The 12,831-nt window shown below is 55.1% G+C and overlaps 2 protein-coding genes across 6 annotated transcripts in view; both read left to right on the top strand.

Moving 5' to 3' along the window:
- Positions 1-1,277, top strand: part of C3H19orf85 (chromosome 3 C19orf85 homolog) — a 6,176-nt gene extending 4,899 nt beyond the window's left edge. The window contains exon 2 of the mRNA XM_066371967.1: positions 827-1,277. Within this exon, the coding sequence (XP_066228064.1) occupies positions 827-1,277 (451 nt within the window). The remainder of the gene's footprint in view (positions 1-826) is intronic.
- Positions 1,278-4,161: 2,884 nt separating this feature from the next.
- On the top strand, positions 4,162-12,768 carry ISOC2 (isochorismatase domain containing 2). Of its 5 annotated transcripts, none has more exons than XM_066371962.1 (7): positions 4,162-4,295; positions 8,624-8,659; positions 8,790-8,927; positions 9,031-9,240; positions 9,568-9,638; positions 9,760-9,877; positions 12,360-12,768. In XM_066371962.1, the coding sequence occupies exons 3-7, from the start codon at positions 8,793-8,795 to the stop codon at positions 12,438-12,440; spliced, it is 615 nt and encodes a 204-aa protein (XP_066228059.1). In that variant the 5' UTR covers positions 4,162-4,295; positions 8,624-8,659; positions 8,790-8,792; the 3' UTR covers positions 12,441-12,768. The 5 variants fall into 5 exon arrangements, with proteins under 5 accessions (XP_066228059.1, XP_066228056.1, XP_066228058.1 ...); XM_066371959.1 differs by having other exon boundaries at positions 8,624-8,674; XM_066371960.1 differs by having other exon boundaries at positions 4,193-4,295; positions 8,627-8,674.
- The last annotated feature ends 63 nt before the right edge of the window (positions 12,769-12,831 follow it).

The raw sequence follows: 12,831 nt of genomic DNA, 5'->3' as shown, positions 1-12,831 counted from the left end.
GACGGGGGGGGGGGGGCTACAGCAGATGGAGTGATCCCCTGTTCAAACCAGGGACCTTGGGCTCAAGCTGGTGAGCCTTGCTCAAACCAGATGAACCCGTGCTCAAGCTGGCAACCTCAGGGTTTTGAACCTGGGTCCTCTGCGTCCCAGTCCGATGCTCTATCCACTGTGCCACAGTCTGGTCAGGCCCTTCATCCATGTTTTCAAAATACTTTGTTCAAGTTTGGGCCATGTACTGCATATAATGCTGTGATTTTTTTTTTTTTTTTTTTTTTTTTTTTTGACAGAGAGTTAAAGACAGAAAGATTGGAACAGACAGACAGGAAGAGAGAAAGAGATGAGAAGCATCAATTCTTCATTGTGGCACCTTAGTTGTTCATTGATCGCTTTCTCATATGTGCCTTGACCGGGAGGGGGGCTATAGCAGAGCGAGTGACTCCTTGCTCAAGCCAGCAAGCTTAGGCTCAAACTGGTGACATCGGAGTTTTGAACCTGGGTCTTCAGCATCCCAGGCCGATGTTCTATCTGCTGCACCACCAACTGGTCAGGCGACATTTTTTACTTTTGTGTGTTGGAATGGGGTCATAACAAATCTAAATGTCACAAATGTGCTGGCCAAGGTGTGCTGGGTGCAGCCAGGTACAGACCCCACAGCTCTGCAGTTTCCCTGGGAACCGAGTCACAGGGAACTGTCCGGCTCATGCAGACGAACCCGGGGCAGAGAGACTAGCACAGAGATTAAAAAATCAGGAGGCCGAGAAGGAGAAACCATGCCTGGGATGAAAGACTTCTGTGATCACCCCAGCTAACGTCCATCTTTCCACAGGCAGTTTGCGAAGATTGAAGCGGCCACCCAGCACCTGGCCCTGTCCATCTTGTCCCAGGAGGCACCTCCTCAGAAACCAGCAACCCCAAGACCACCCCCGCCACCTCCATCCCCCTTTCTGGGGGTGGCTTGTGCTGTGGCCCCCACCGAGGCACCTCACGCCAGCCCCAGCCTGAGCCTTGCTGCCCTAGACGCCTCCACCCTTGACCTCTTTGATAACATTGCATTCACCCCAGAGTGTCCCTCAGGGCCACATGACCTGCCCCATCATGCCGTGGGCCAGACAGACCTCAGGCAGGCCTTGCATTCCTACGATCCCCTGCCCCTGCATGCCCTGGGGACAGGGGACACGCTGGTGGCTCCTGAGGGAGACTGGGTGGGCAGGTGGGAGGTGCCCTGTGTCCACCATTCTCAGGGGATCCCTGAAGGCTGGGGGACCTGCTTCCCATGATGCCCAATCACAATGCAGCTCTGGCCCCAGACAAACCAGAGGCACCCTGTGACACCTCTCAAGCCCCCAGCCCTCTCCTGGCAACCTCTGAGGTAGTGGCCCAAGCCCAGACTCCCACCTGAACAGGGCCTTACTCACCTCTGCCTCTTCCAGCCATGCTCCCTCGCCTCCTAACTCTCCCCCTCCCCCACCCTCTTCCTTCTTTCCTCCTGGCCCCCTCTCCTCGGGGTCCTCATTCAGGCCCCCTCTCTCCCTGGTTCATCTCTGCCGAATGTCTGGTCTCTTGTCCCTTATTCTCAAAGATGCTTGGCGCAACTACTCTCTGCCGAGGATGCAGCCACGAATAAAATAGATAAGATCTCTGCCTTTGTGGAGTTCATATTTGTGGGGAGGCAAGTCAGGGGACTGACAATAAATGAATACAGCTGTATTTTAGAGAGAGAGACAGACAGAGACAGAGACAAACAGGGAGAGAGATGAGAAGCATTGACTCCTAGTTGCATCACTTTAGTTGTTCATTGATTGCTTCTCATATGTTTCTTGGCAGTGGGCTCCAGCTGAGCCAGGGACCCCTTGCTCAAGACACTGACCTTGAGCTCAAGCCAGTGACCTTAGGCTTCAAGACAACAATAACCTTTGCGCTTAAGCTGGTGACCACAGGGTCATGTCTAGAATCCCATGCTCAAGCCAGCAACTCCAGGGTTTCGAACTTGGTTCCTCAGCATCCCTTTTTAATGCTCTAGCCACTATGCCACCAACTCATGTCAGGCACACTCATACATTTTTAAACGCGAGATCCATTTCCAATTTCAGATTGGAATTAGTGTGGTGAAGAAAATAATAAAACTGTGATCTTACTGAGTGGCTGGTCATGAGAAGGTCTGGGGTTCCAGGCTGAGGGAATAGCACATGCAAAGGCCCTGGGGTGGAGCGGTTGGGACCAGAAGTGGAGGCCAGCATGGCTGGAGCGGAGTGAGCACAGGAAGTGTGACAGGTGAGGTCCGACAGGTTGATACAGGCAGACCCTGAACTAGGAATCATTTGGATTTTATTCCGCGAACTATGGGAAGTCCTCACTCGGTCTCTCTTGACCCCGTTTCCAAGCACAGTCTGCCTTCTATGAACAACACCCTGGTAGGCAGGTGCTGTCTGTCTGGAGGAGACCGTGGAGACTGAGGGGGCTCCACCTTTAACCCTTTGCTGGGTTGCTATCATTTCTGCTCAGATTGTTGGGTACCCTCGGAAAGAAGTTGCGGGGGAATCCAATGGATCAAGAAGAATATTTATTGGAGGCTTGTCTGTGCGGTGGGAGGTCGTGCCCTAACCCTTTGAGTAGTAGGAATGTTCATGTGAGTCCTTGTGTCTCCTATCCATCCTGAGTACAATCGTACATGTGTAAGGCAACATTAAAAAAAGGCAAATGTGCTTGACCAGGCGGTGGCACAGTGGATAGAGTGTCAGACTGGGATGCAGAGGACCCAGGTTCGAGACCCCGAGGTCGCCAGCTTGAGTGTGGGCTCATCTGGTTTGAGCAAAAGCTCACCAGCTTGAACCCAAGGTCACTGGCTTCAGCAAGGGATCACTCAGTCTGCTGAAGGCCCGTGGTCAGGGTACATATGAGAGGGCAATCAATGAACAACTAAGGTGTTGCAATGTGCAATTAAAAACTAATAATTGATGCTTCTCATCTCTCTCCGTTCTTGTCTGTCCCTGTCTATCCCTCTCTCTGACTCACTCTCTGTCTCTGTAAAAAATAAATAAATAAATAAAAATTTTTTAAAAATGCAAATGTGCCTGGCTGGGCAGTGGCGCAGTGGATAGAGCATCGGACTGGGATGTGGAAGACCCAGGTTTGAGACCCCGAGGTCACCAGCTTGAGCGAGGGCTCATCTGGTTTGAGCAAAAGCTCACCAGCTTGAGCCCAAGGTCGCTGGGGTTACTCGGTCTGCTGAAGGCCCGCAGTCAAGGCACATATGAGAAAGCAATCAATGAACAACTAAGGTGTTGCAACGCGCAATGAAAAACTAATGACTGATGCTTCTTATCTCTCCGTTTCTGTCTGTCTGTCCCTGTCTATCCTTCTGACTCTCTCTTTGTCTTGTAAAAAAAAAAAAAAAAAAGGCAAATGTATGTTTTTCGTGTTTCCATACATTGGTTATCAAACAAACATGATTTTAAGTTAATAAAACTGGAACTGGAACTAATTTCATTAAAAAAAAACACACACACAAAACACCTCACTCCCGGGGGGTCACGAGAGCATGAAAAAAATCCTCACTATTCCAATAAAGGATGATCACCTCCGCCAGCACAGGTAGGGGGAGAGGTCACCTAGGGGACAGACAGGTCTGCGCGCAGGTGGCCGGCGTCCGGTTAGCAGGTGCATCGGTCCGGCAAACGTCCCCACGGTGTTCTTCGTCTTGTCGCGGTTCAGTCGCGCCCTGAGGGTAGGTCCCTTCCAGTCTGCGGTTGGAATGCAGATAAACCATCAAGATTCACGTCTGGTTAGTTATTTTTACAACTGGACAGAAATGGGCTTGGGGCAAGGCTCTTGTGATTTGCGTAACCTCAACTTGCAACTAGCAGCTGCTGGCGACACGCTTTGAGCTTATGCCTAACGCGGACAGAAGGGCTGGGGTTGAAACCTCAGCCTCCCCTCGTCTGGTCGGTACTTCGCGGCGGGCTGCCACCCACCTCCTCAACTTGTCTCCGCGTTCTTGGAGCTCACAGCGCGGCCTCGCCGCGGACCCTCCATCACACCCTCTACGGCAACCCATTGGCTGGGAGCGCTGCCTTTCTTCACCTGGACGGGCCAGTCACAGTTTTAGGACTAACAGTCGGGGGAGGAGCAGCGGCGGAGGCAGGCAGGACAGAGCTGAGCGAACGCCGATTGGGCGCCTCGGCCAGAGTGGGCGGGCCGCGCAGGGGCTGGGCAAAATGTCGCGACCCTGCTTCACTGTGAACAGCCTTGGGAACTGAGTGAGAGGACCTGCGCGGCGGAAGTGCAGACTCTGACAGGTGAGTGAGTCCAGGACTCACCCGCGGAGGGGCTGTGGCGGGGCTCGAACCCAGCGCCTTCAGGGTAAGGCCCGCCCGGCACGGCAGGGGTACCGACCTTCCCGCCTTGCGAGTGGGGAAACTGAAGTTCTGCCCGGACGTCCCGGGCCGAGGTCCCACAGCCTAGGAGGTTGGGGGGTTGGGGAAGGGTGAATACTGCCCGGGCCCCGAAGAACTAGCTGGCCAGGGACTCGAACCCTCCGCGTGTCGCTCCCGCCCTCCCTGCGTCCCAGGCCAAGCTTCGCCTCCTCTCTGTGGGGTGGGCAGGTGAGTGAGTGGGTTTGACCCCCCATTTCTCCAAGGAGGAAACTGAGGCTCAGACACGCAGCTTGGAAGTCCGGCCTGCAGGGCTGTGTCCCCCAAGGCCATGTGTGGGGTCTAAGCAACCCCAGCGCCCACCTCGGACTACCCTGCCTCCTGGGGCCTTGGACTCTCCCCACCCCCAACCGTCCACCCACCCCCCTCCGTCCAGTTGTCCGTTCTGGACTGTGCCATCCCCCCCTCCCCCACGGCAGCCCCAAACCTGTCTTCAGCCCAGACCTCCTCCACACATTCCCACACACACACCCTCCCCCAATTCTTCATTTTCTCCCCAAATCCAGTTTCCCTGTCCAAGTCCCCAGTTGATCCCCAGGACCTGCCTGCCACTCATGGACCAGAAACCTGGGGCTTTTTAGCTTCTTCCTCCTTTTCTGTCCCCTACAACCAATCCCACCCAGCCCCTGAATCTCTGTGTCCTATCCCCTCCTCTGTGACCCCCACATCCCTGGGCCTCCAGGCCAGCCTCACAGCAACCAGTGGTGCTTACCCATTTTATTTTACATTTTGAAGATTTTTCATGGAAGTATATACCACCTATGCAGGAAAATGTATAAATCACAGATACATGCATGGCTCAAAGCACTTTTCACAAAACTAACGCTCTGGTGTAGACGTCATCCACATCCAGAAGTAGAAATCCCCCACACCCTGGAAGCCACGTGCCCCTTTGTCAGTGTCCCCCACCCCCACCCCCACCAAGGATAGCCATTATCATAATGTTAACGCCACAGATGTGGTTTTGCTGGGTCCTCACTTTATGGACATCTCTTATTGCATTGTATTTACTCCTGGCTACACAACCTATTTGTTACACATTGTCCATAGTTCAAAAGGAAAAGGCGAGTGCATGGTGAAAATCAGATCTTCCCACTCTGTCCCTCCATGACCCGTTCCACCTGAAGTCCCTGCTGTGTCCGAGCCTGCCTGAGAAAGTGGACATAGATAGTAGCAGCACACACACTTCTTTCCCCTTCTTTTTTTTTGGGGGGGGGGAGGGCACAAATGGTAACATTGCTATACACTGTTCTGCTTTTTGTTGATGTTGTTTTTCACTGTTAACATCTTTTGAACACCTTTCCATTTTGTTACTTAAAGAGTTGCCTTGTCATTTTTCCTGGCTGCAAAGAATTTCATAGTATGGATGTACCATAACTTACAAAACCAGTACCCTAACGTTGGACGTTTAGATTCACTCAGTGGCCTGACCAGGCGGTGGTACAGTGGATAGAGCATCAGACTGGGACACGGAGGACCCAGGTTCGAAACCCCAAGGTCACCAGCTTGAGCGCGTGCTCATCCGGCTTCAGCATGGGCTTACCAGGTTGAGCATGGGATCATTGACATGACCCCATGGTCATGTCTTGAAGCCCAAGGTTGCTGTCTTGAAGCCCAAGGTTGGTGGCTTGAGCAAGGGGTCACTTACTCTGCTGTAGCCCCCCAGTCAAGGCACATATGAGAAAGCAATTACTGAGCAACTAAGGAGCTGCAACAAAAAATTGATACTTCTTATCTCTCCCTTCCTGTCTATTTGTCCCTATCTGTCCCTCTCTTCCCTCTCTCTGACTCTGTCTCTGTTAAAAAAAAAAAAAAAAAAAAAAAAAGATTCACTCAGTGGAAGGAATTGCATGAGCAAAGGCCCTGAGGTAGGCCATGGGAGGTGGGCAGAGGCCGCAATGGTCCCCAAATACTACGTATGCATCACCTTCTTGACAGCTTCCTCTGAGGGCCAGCTGTGACCCAGTGAGCCTAGCTGTCCTTCCCTCCCTCGGATCTGCAGGGTCACCCACTTCCCAAGTAAATTAAGGAATCAGTGGGTGAGCCTGTAGAAGGACGGGGAGCTGCACACCAAGTCTCGGCTGGAAACCCATTTGTGCACCAACTCAGAGACCCAAGGACACAAGCGTGACCCAGGGATATGCTGAGATGCTGAGGAGCCCAGGGCCCCAGATGCTCTCAGCGAGAGGAAGACAGCCTGTGGTCCTTGTGGGACATTGGGCAAATCACCCTCTGATTCTCAGGGCTGCCCTGTGAAAGGAATGCCGGGCAGGCAGCTCCTCTAGCCCCACCCTTGCTCTTTCTTTTTCCAATTATGGTAAAATACACACCACATAAAACTGGCCATTTTTGGTCGTGGTCATTTGGTTCGGTGGGTAGAGCGTCAGCCCAGCGTATGGATGTCCCGGATTTGATCCCCAGTCAGGGCACAGGAGAAGCAACCATGTGCTTCTCTCCCCTTCTCTTTACCCCTTCTGTACTTCTTTCCCTCTCACAGCCAGTGGCTCTATTTGTTCAAGTGCATCAGCCTTGGGTGCTAAGAATAGCTCTGTTGATTCGAGCATTGGCCCCAGATGGGGGTTACTGGGTGGAAATCTGTCAGGGCGCATGCAGGAGTCTGTCTCACTAGCTCCCCTCCACTCACTAAAAAACAACAACACAACAAAACTTGCCATTTTAAAGTGTACACTTAGGTGGTATTTGTATGTCTTCATGATGTACAACCATCCTGCTCTCTAGTTCCAGAACGATTTCCTCTCCCCAACTCACCTCTGTACCCAATGAGGCAGTCACCGCTCACCCCCATTGCCCGCCCCTGGCCCCTGACAACCACCCATCTGCCTTCTGCCTCTATGGATTTGACCCCTGTGGCATGTCCTACACGTGGATTCCTCTCGCCATGTGGCCTTTAGTGACCAGCCTCTCACTGAGCACGTGTTAGGGCCCACGCATGATGTAGCATGTCTCCGCGCCTCCTACCGGTCCGTAGCTGAACACGAATGCACCAGATGGTGCAACAGCCTTTCCTTCTGATATCTGGAAGGTAGTTGAGCTGCCTATTCAACCTGGGTAAACTGAGTTTCAGAGGTCAAGTGGGAGAGCCGGTTTGGAGGCCCCCAGAATGCAGCCGCTGTACCCACCGAGACCATGAGGAGGGAGAAAGCACAGCCCGTGAGATTGTGGCTCCTTTTTCCTCAGAAATCACATCGTGGCCCTGGCCGGTTGGCTTAGTGGTAGAGCATCGGCCTGGCGTGCGGGAGTCCTGGGTTCGATTCCCGGCCAGGGTACACAGGAGAAGCGCCCATCTGCTTCTCCACCCCTTCCCCTCTCCTTCCTCTCTGTCTCTCTCTTCCCCTCCCACAGCCAAGGCTCCATTGGAGCAAAGATGGCCCGGGTGCTGGGGATGGCTCCGTGGCCTCTGCCTCAGGCACTAGGATGGCTCTGGATGCAACAGAGCGACGCCCAGAGAGGCAGAGCATTGCCCCTTGGTGGGCATGCCGGGTGGATCCCGGTCGGGCGCATGCGGGAGTCTGTCTGACTGCCTCCCCGTTTCCAGCTTCGGAAAAATACAGAAAAAAAAAAGAAATCACATCGTGCTCCCTGTGCTACTGGCAGGGGGCCCTTGTTTGGGTCACATCATGACTCAGGCCTTACTTTCCCCCTGAGAGTGGGGTGAGGGTCACAGTTGGAGCCTGAGATGTGGTGGGACGATCAGTAAGGGAGACAGCAAAAATTCTCATACCCTTCCAGAAAGAAGGCTTCCCGGGGCTCCGGGGTGCCAGGCTGGGATATCAGGGATGGACAGGGCCACAGGAGACGTCCTGGGAAACTGACCTCCTGGTTGAGTAGGACACATTAAAAAAGAAGTGTGTTGCCTGACCATGCGGCGGCGCAGTAGATAGAGTGTCAGACTGAGACATGGAGGACCCAGGTTCGAAACCCCAAGGTCACCAGCTTGAGCATGGGATCATAGACATGACCCCATGGTCGCTGGCTTGAAGCCCAAGATCACCAGCTTGAGCAAGGGGTCACTCACTTTGCTGTAGCCCCCTGATCAAGACACATATGGGAAAGCAATCAGTGAACAACTAAGGAGCTGCATTGAAGAATTGACACTTCTCATCTCTCTCCCTTCCTGTCTGTCTGTCCCTATCTGTCCCTCTCTCTGTCTCTGTCTCTCGAAAATAAATAAGAAGAAAGAAGCGTGTTTCAGACCTGGCAGAAAGCAGGTGTGAAGGCTGCAGGTGGGTAGAAGGGAGTTTTGGGGGGCCCTCCAGGATCTAAGTGCATGGATGGATTCAGGACGTGCAGAGAAACCACACGCACCCCGCCTGACCCGGCTTCTCTATGCCCCCTCAGGACATGGCGGCTGTAATGTCAAGGCTGGGCCGGGTCCTCCCTGGATCATCCATCCTTTTCCTGTGCGACATGCAAGAGAAGTTCCGCCACGTTGCATACTTCCCCCAGATCGTCTCTGTGGCTGCCCGCATGCTCAAGGTAGAGGCCCCAACGCCCTCGGACCGGGGGTCCAGACCTTCCACCCTCAGCCCGGGCCCCTCCCTTGGGCTCAGACCTTTGCTCCCCCCCACCACCCGCACAGGTGGCCCAGCTGCTGGAGATGCCAGTTGTGCTGACAGAGCAGTACCCACAAGGCCTGGGCCCTACGGTGCCCGAGCTGGGGGCTGAGGGCCTGCAGCCCCTGTCCAAGACCTGCTTTAGCATGGTGCCTGCAGCGCGGCGGGAGCTGGATGCGCGGCCACAGCTGCGCTCTGTGCTCCTCTGCGGCATCGAGGCACAGGCCTGCATCCTGGTGAGACCCCCCAACTCAGCTCTGGGAGCCCCCACTCTCACCCAGACCTTCCCAGCCTGCAAAGAATACCCTTTCCTCGCTCCTTACCCTCTCTCCTTCCCAGCATGATGCTATTCCTGAGCCCTGAGCCCTTCCTGACCTGAGATTTGATCCTCCCTAGGGACCCTACCCTACCTGGGTCTCCCATCATGCCCTCGAATCCCATTGGAACCTGGTTCCTCCTGCCCTGATCGGAGCCTCCCCCCTCCCCAGCGCTGCGTCCCAGCCCCTCACCTGGGACTCCTCTTCTTGTCTGAGGTTAGCCCCTGACCTCTCTCTGTCCCCCAGAACACGACCCTGGACCTTCTGGACCGGGGGCTGCAGGTCCACGTGGTGGTGGATGCCTGCTCCTCCCGCAGGTGAGGGGCCCACAAGGGCTGGTGCCTGTGGGGTGTGGGCAGGGCGCCCGGGAGGAGCCAGGGGTCTGGGTGTCGGGACCACAGCGCCGACAGCTCCCCCCCCCCCGCCTTCCCCCTGCAGCCAGGTGGACCGGCTGGTGGCACTAGCCCGGATGAGACAGAGTGGCGCCTTCCTCTCCACCAGCGAAGGGCTCATTCTGCAGCTTGTGGGTGATGCTGCACACCCCAAGTTCAAGGAGGTACTGGCCCCCAAACCCCCACCTTCCTTTACACCAGCCAGATGTCTTCGCAGCACACCCCCACCCCCCTCTGCAGAACACATCCGGGAACTCAGAAGGCCACCACCTCTGGAGGGGGCTCAGTTCTCATGGGGAGATAGAGAGGGAACAGGGAGAGGTTTGCACAGGGGGGTGTGGGAGGAGGTGACTTTGGAGTGAAGTGAGGCCCGGAGGGAGCCAGGCAGTAATGAGAAAGAACAGTCCTGTAAACGAGACTTCTGCAGCCCTCCACCTGCCTCCTCTTGTCTCTGGCACTCAGGCCTAGCCTCCATGCCCACTCTACCCCCCAGTGGCTTTCCTAGTCCCCAGGTCTGACCAGGTTGTTCCCACTGCTGCACACCCTTGGCTTGGATCACAGGACATGTCTCAATTTGGCCTTTCTGGCCCCCTGAGCTCTGCCCTTTTCTCTCAGTTCTGTTGAGCCTTTATTGAGCACCTACTACTCTGTGCCAGCTACTGTGGCAAGTCTTGGGGTGACAGCAAAAGCCAATCAAGCCTGACCAGGCAGTGGCACGGTGGATAGAGCGTCAGACTGGGACACGGAGGGCCCAGGTTCAAAACCCCGAGGTCGCCCTGGCCGGTTGGCTCAGTGGTAGAGCGTCGGCCTGGCATGCAGGAGTTCTGGGTTCGATTCCCAGCCAGGGCACACAGGAGAAGCGCCCATCTGCTTCTCCACCCCTCCCCCTCTCCTTCCTCTCTGTCTCTCTCTTCCCCTCCCGCAGCCAAGGCTCCATTGGAGCAAAGTTGGCCAGGGCGCTGAGGATGGCTCTGTGGCCTCTGCCTCAGGCGCTAAAATGGCTCTGGTTGCAACAGAGCAACGCCCCAGATGGGCAGAGCATTGCCCCCTGGTGGGCATGCCGGGTGGATCCCGGTTGGGTGCATGCGGGAGTCTGTCTGACTGCCTCCTTGTTTCCAACTTCAGAAAAATACAAAAAAAAACAACCCCAAAACCCGAGGTCACTGGGTTGAACACGAGCTCACCAGCTTGAGCACGGGGTCGCTGGCTTGAGCATGGGATCATAGACATGACCCCATGGTCTCTGGTTTGAGCCCAGGTCGCTGACTTGAGCAAGGGGTCACTCGCTCTGCTACCTGTCAAGGCACATATAAGAAAGCAATCAATGAGAAACTAAGGTGCCGCAATGAATTGATGCTTCGCATCTCCCTTCCTGTCTGTTCCTATCTGTCCCTCTCTCTGACTCTCTCTGTCTCTGTCCAAAAAAAAAATAGCCAATCAACATTCCATTATACACTGCAGCCTGGAGCTGCAAAGGGATGGACCGTGAGAAATAAGATTGGCAGCAGCAGGGAGGCCTTTCTGAGGTGGCCTTGAGGTGGAGACCAGAAGGGAGGAGGAGCAGCCAGTTACCCAAAAAGCGTTCCTGGTAGAGGGACCAGCTAGTGCAAAGGCCTGGCAGGGAAACCGACCTCCTCAGTCCAGGGACTATAACCAGGCACTGAGAGTGCCAGGTGAGTGTGGGGGAGGGGAGGCAGGGGCCAGCCAGGCCCTGTCTTCCCAGAGATTGGGGATTTTTGTGAGGGGCAGTAACAGGGGCTTGTGCAGAGGAGCTGGCCCCAGTCAGGTGTCAGGAGGGACGTCAGAGTGGATGCAGTGGGGATGCAGGCTCTGCTTATTTATTTATTTACTTATTTTGAGAGAAAGCCAGGAAAGAGATGAGAAGTATCAACTTTAGTTGCATCTATTTAGAAATCACTTTCATTGATTTCTTGTCATGTGTCCCTTGACCGGAGGTTGGGGGCTCCAGCCAAGCCAGTGACCCCTTGCTCAAGCCTGCAACCTTGGGCTCAGGCCAGCGACCTTGGGATCATTTTGATGACCTTCTATGCTCAAGCTGGCGAGCCTGTGCTCAAGCTGCTGACCTCTGGGGTTTTGAACGTGGGACCTCAGCCTCCTAGGTCCATGCTCTATCCACTGCGCCACCACAGGTCAGGCCCTGCTTATTTCTGTTTACTTTCTGGAGGCAATTATGGGGATGACTGGTGAGTGCAATGTGGGACTCCAGGACAAGGCAGTGGAGAAGGGCCCCAGGTTGTCATCTACTGACAGACTGAACTATGCGTTCGAGAGGTCAAGTGGCAACAGACATGGAAGAGACAGTTGGATAAATAAGCCTGGAGTTAAGGGGCAGGGCCAGGGCTAGGTTGGGGAGTGGGAGGGTGGGAGAGTTGAGATGATTTAAGGAGGTGTAGACAGGAAGCCCCAGGACCAACCCCATCCTTCTTAGCAGCCCAAGCCAGCAAAGCCCACCAAGATAGCAGGTGGTCAGGAGCTAAGTCTGGTGGGTGGGTGGGTGTGTTGAAAGGGAGGACCCCAGGAAAAGTTCTGAGAAGAGGAAGTGGTTGGTTTTGGCCATTTGCGACCAACAGAGCAAGGAAGAGGAAGAGAGAGGCAACCCTGATCACCCCCCTCCTCCCTCTACAGATCCAGAAGATCATCAAAGAGCCCTCCCCGGACAGTGGGTTGGTCGGCCTCTTCCAAGGCCAGAACCCCCTCTTCCGCTGAACTCCCCACTCTGCCTTGAAGGGGGAGACCGACCTCCCCTCCCTTCTGTCACCTGGGCCCCCCCCCATCCTTGGATCCCAAGAGTGGTGCAGTCCACCGGGAGTACCGCCCCCTCGAGAGGGGAGGCGGTTGCCGCCTTGCCATTGGGCCACAGCTCCCGGAAATGCAAATGAGGCTCCTGGAAGCTGGATGAGCCGTTCGCTGAGCTGCGCTGGTGGGGCGGGGCTCCGGCCACTTCACTGGGTGGTGGGGAGGAAGGGAGGGGGAGGAAGTCTCGCAGACTGTGTGGGACCCGGACTCGCGGAATAAACATTGATGTGGCTGTGGACTGAACCATTCTGGGATTTGGGAGGGGGGTTACCCCGGAGGCGACTGGGGGGCTGCGGATGGG

This window comes from Saccopteryx leptura, chromosome 3 (genome assembly GCF_036850995.1).
Source record: "Saccopteryx leptura isolate mSacLep1 chromosome 3, mSacLep1_pri_phased_curated, whole genome shotgun sequence".
NCBI classification, from domain to species: Eukaryota; Metazoa; Chordata; class Mammalia; order Chiroptera; family Emballonuridae; genus Saccopteryx; species Saccopteryx leptura.
This window is presented reverse-complemented; position numbering and strand designations above follow the sequence as displayed.

Excerpts from the sequence above, each read along its gene's own strand:
- ISOC2 (XM_066371962.1), top strand. The coding sequence starts at position 8,793 with ATGGCGGCTGTAATGTCAAGGCTGGGCCGGGTCCTCCCTGGATCATCC. Across the intron at positions 8,928-9,030 it reads TGGCTGCCCGCATGCTCAAG|GTGGCCCAGCTGCTGGAGAT; the intron begins GTAGAGGCCCCA and ends CCACCCGCACAG. Across the intron at positions 9,639-9,759 it reads GATGCCTGCTCCTCCCGCAG|CCAGGTGGACCGGCTGGTGG; the intron begins GTGAGGGGCCCA and ends TTCCCCCTGCAG.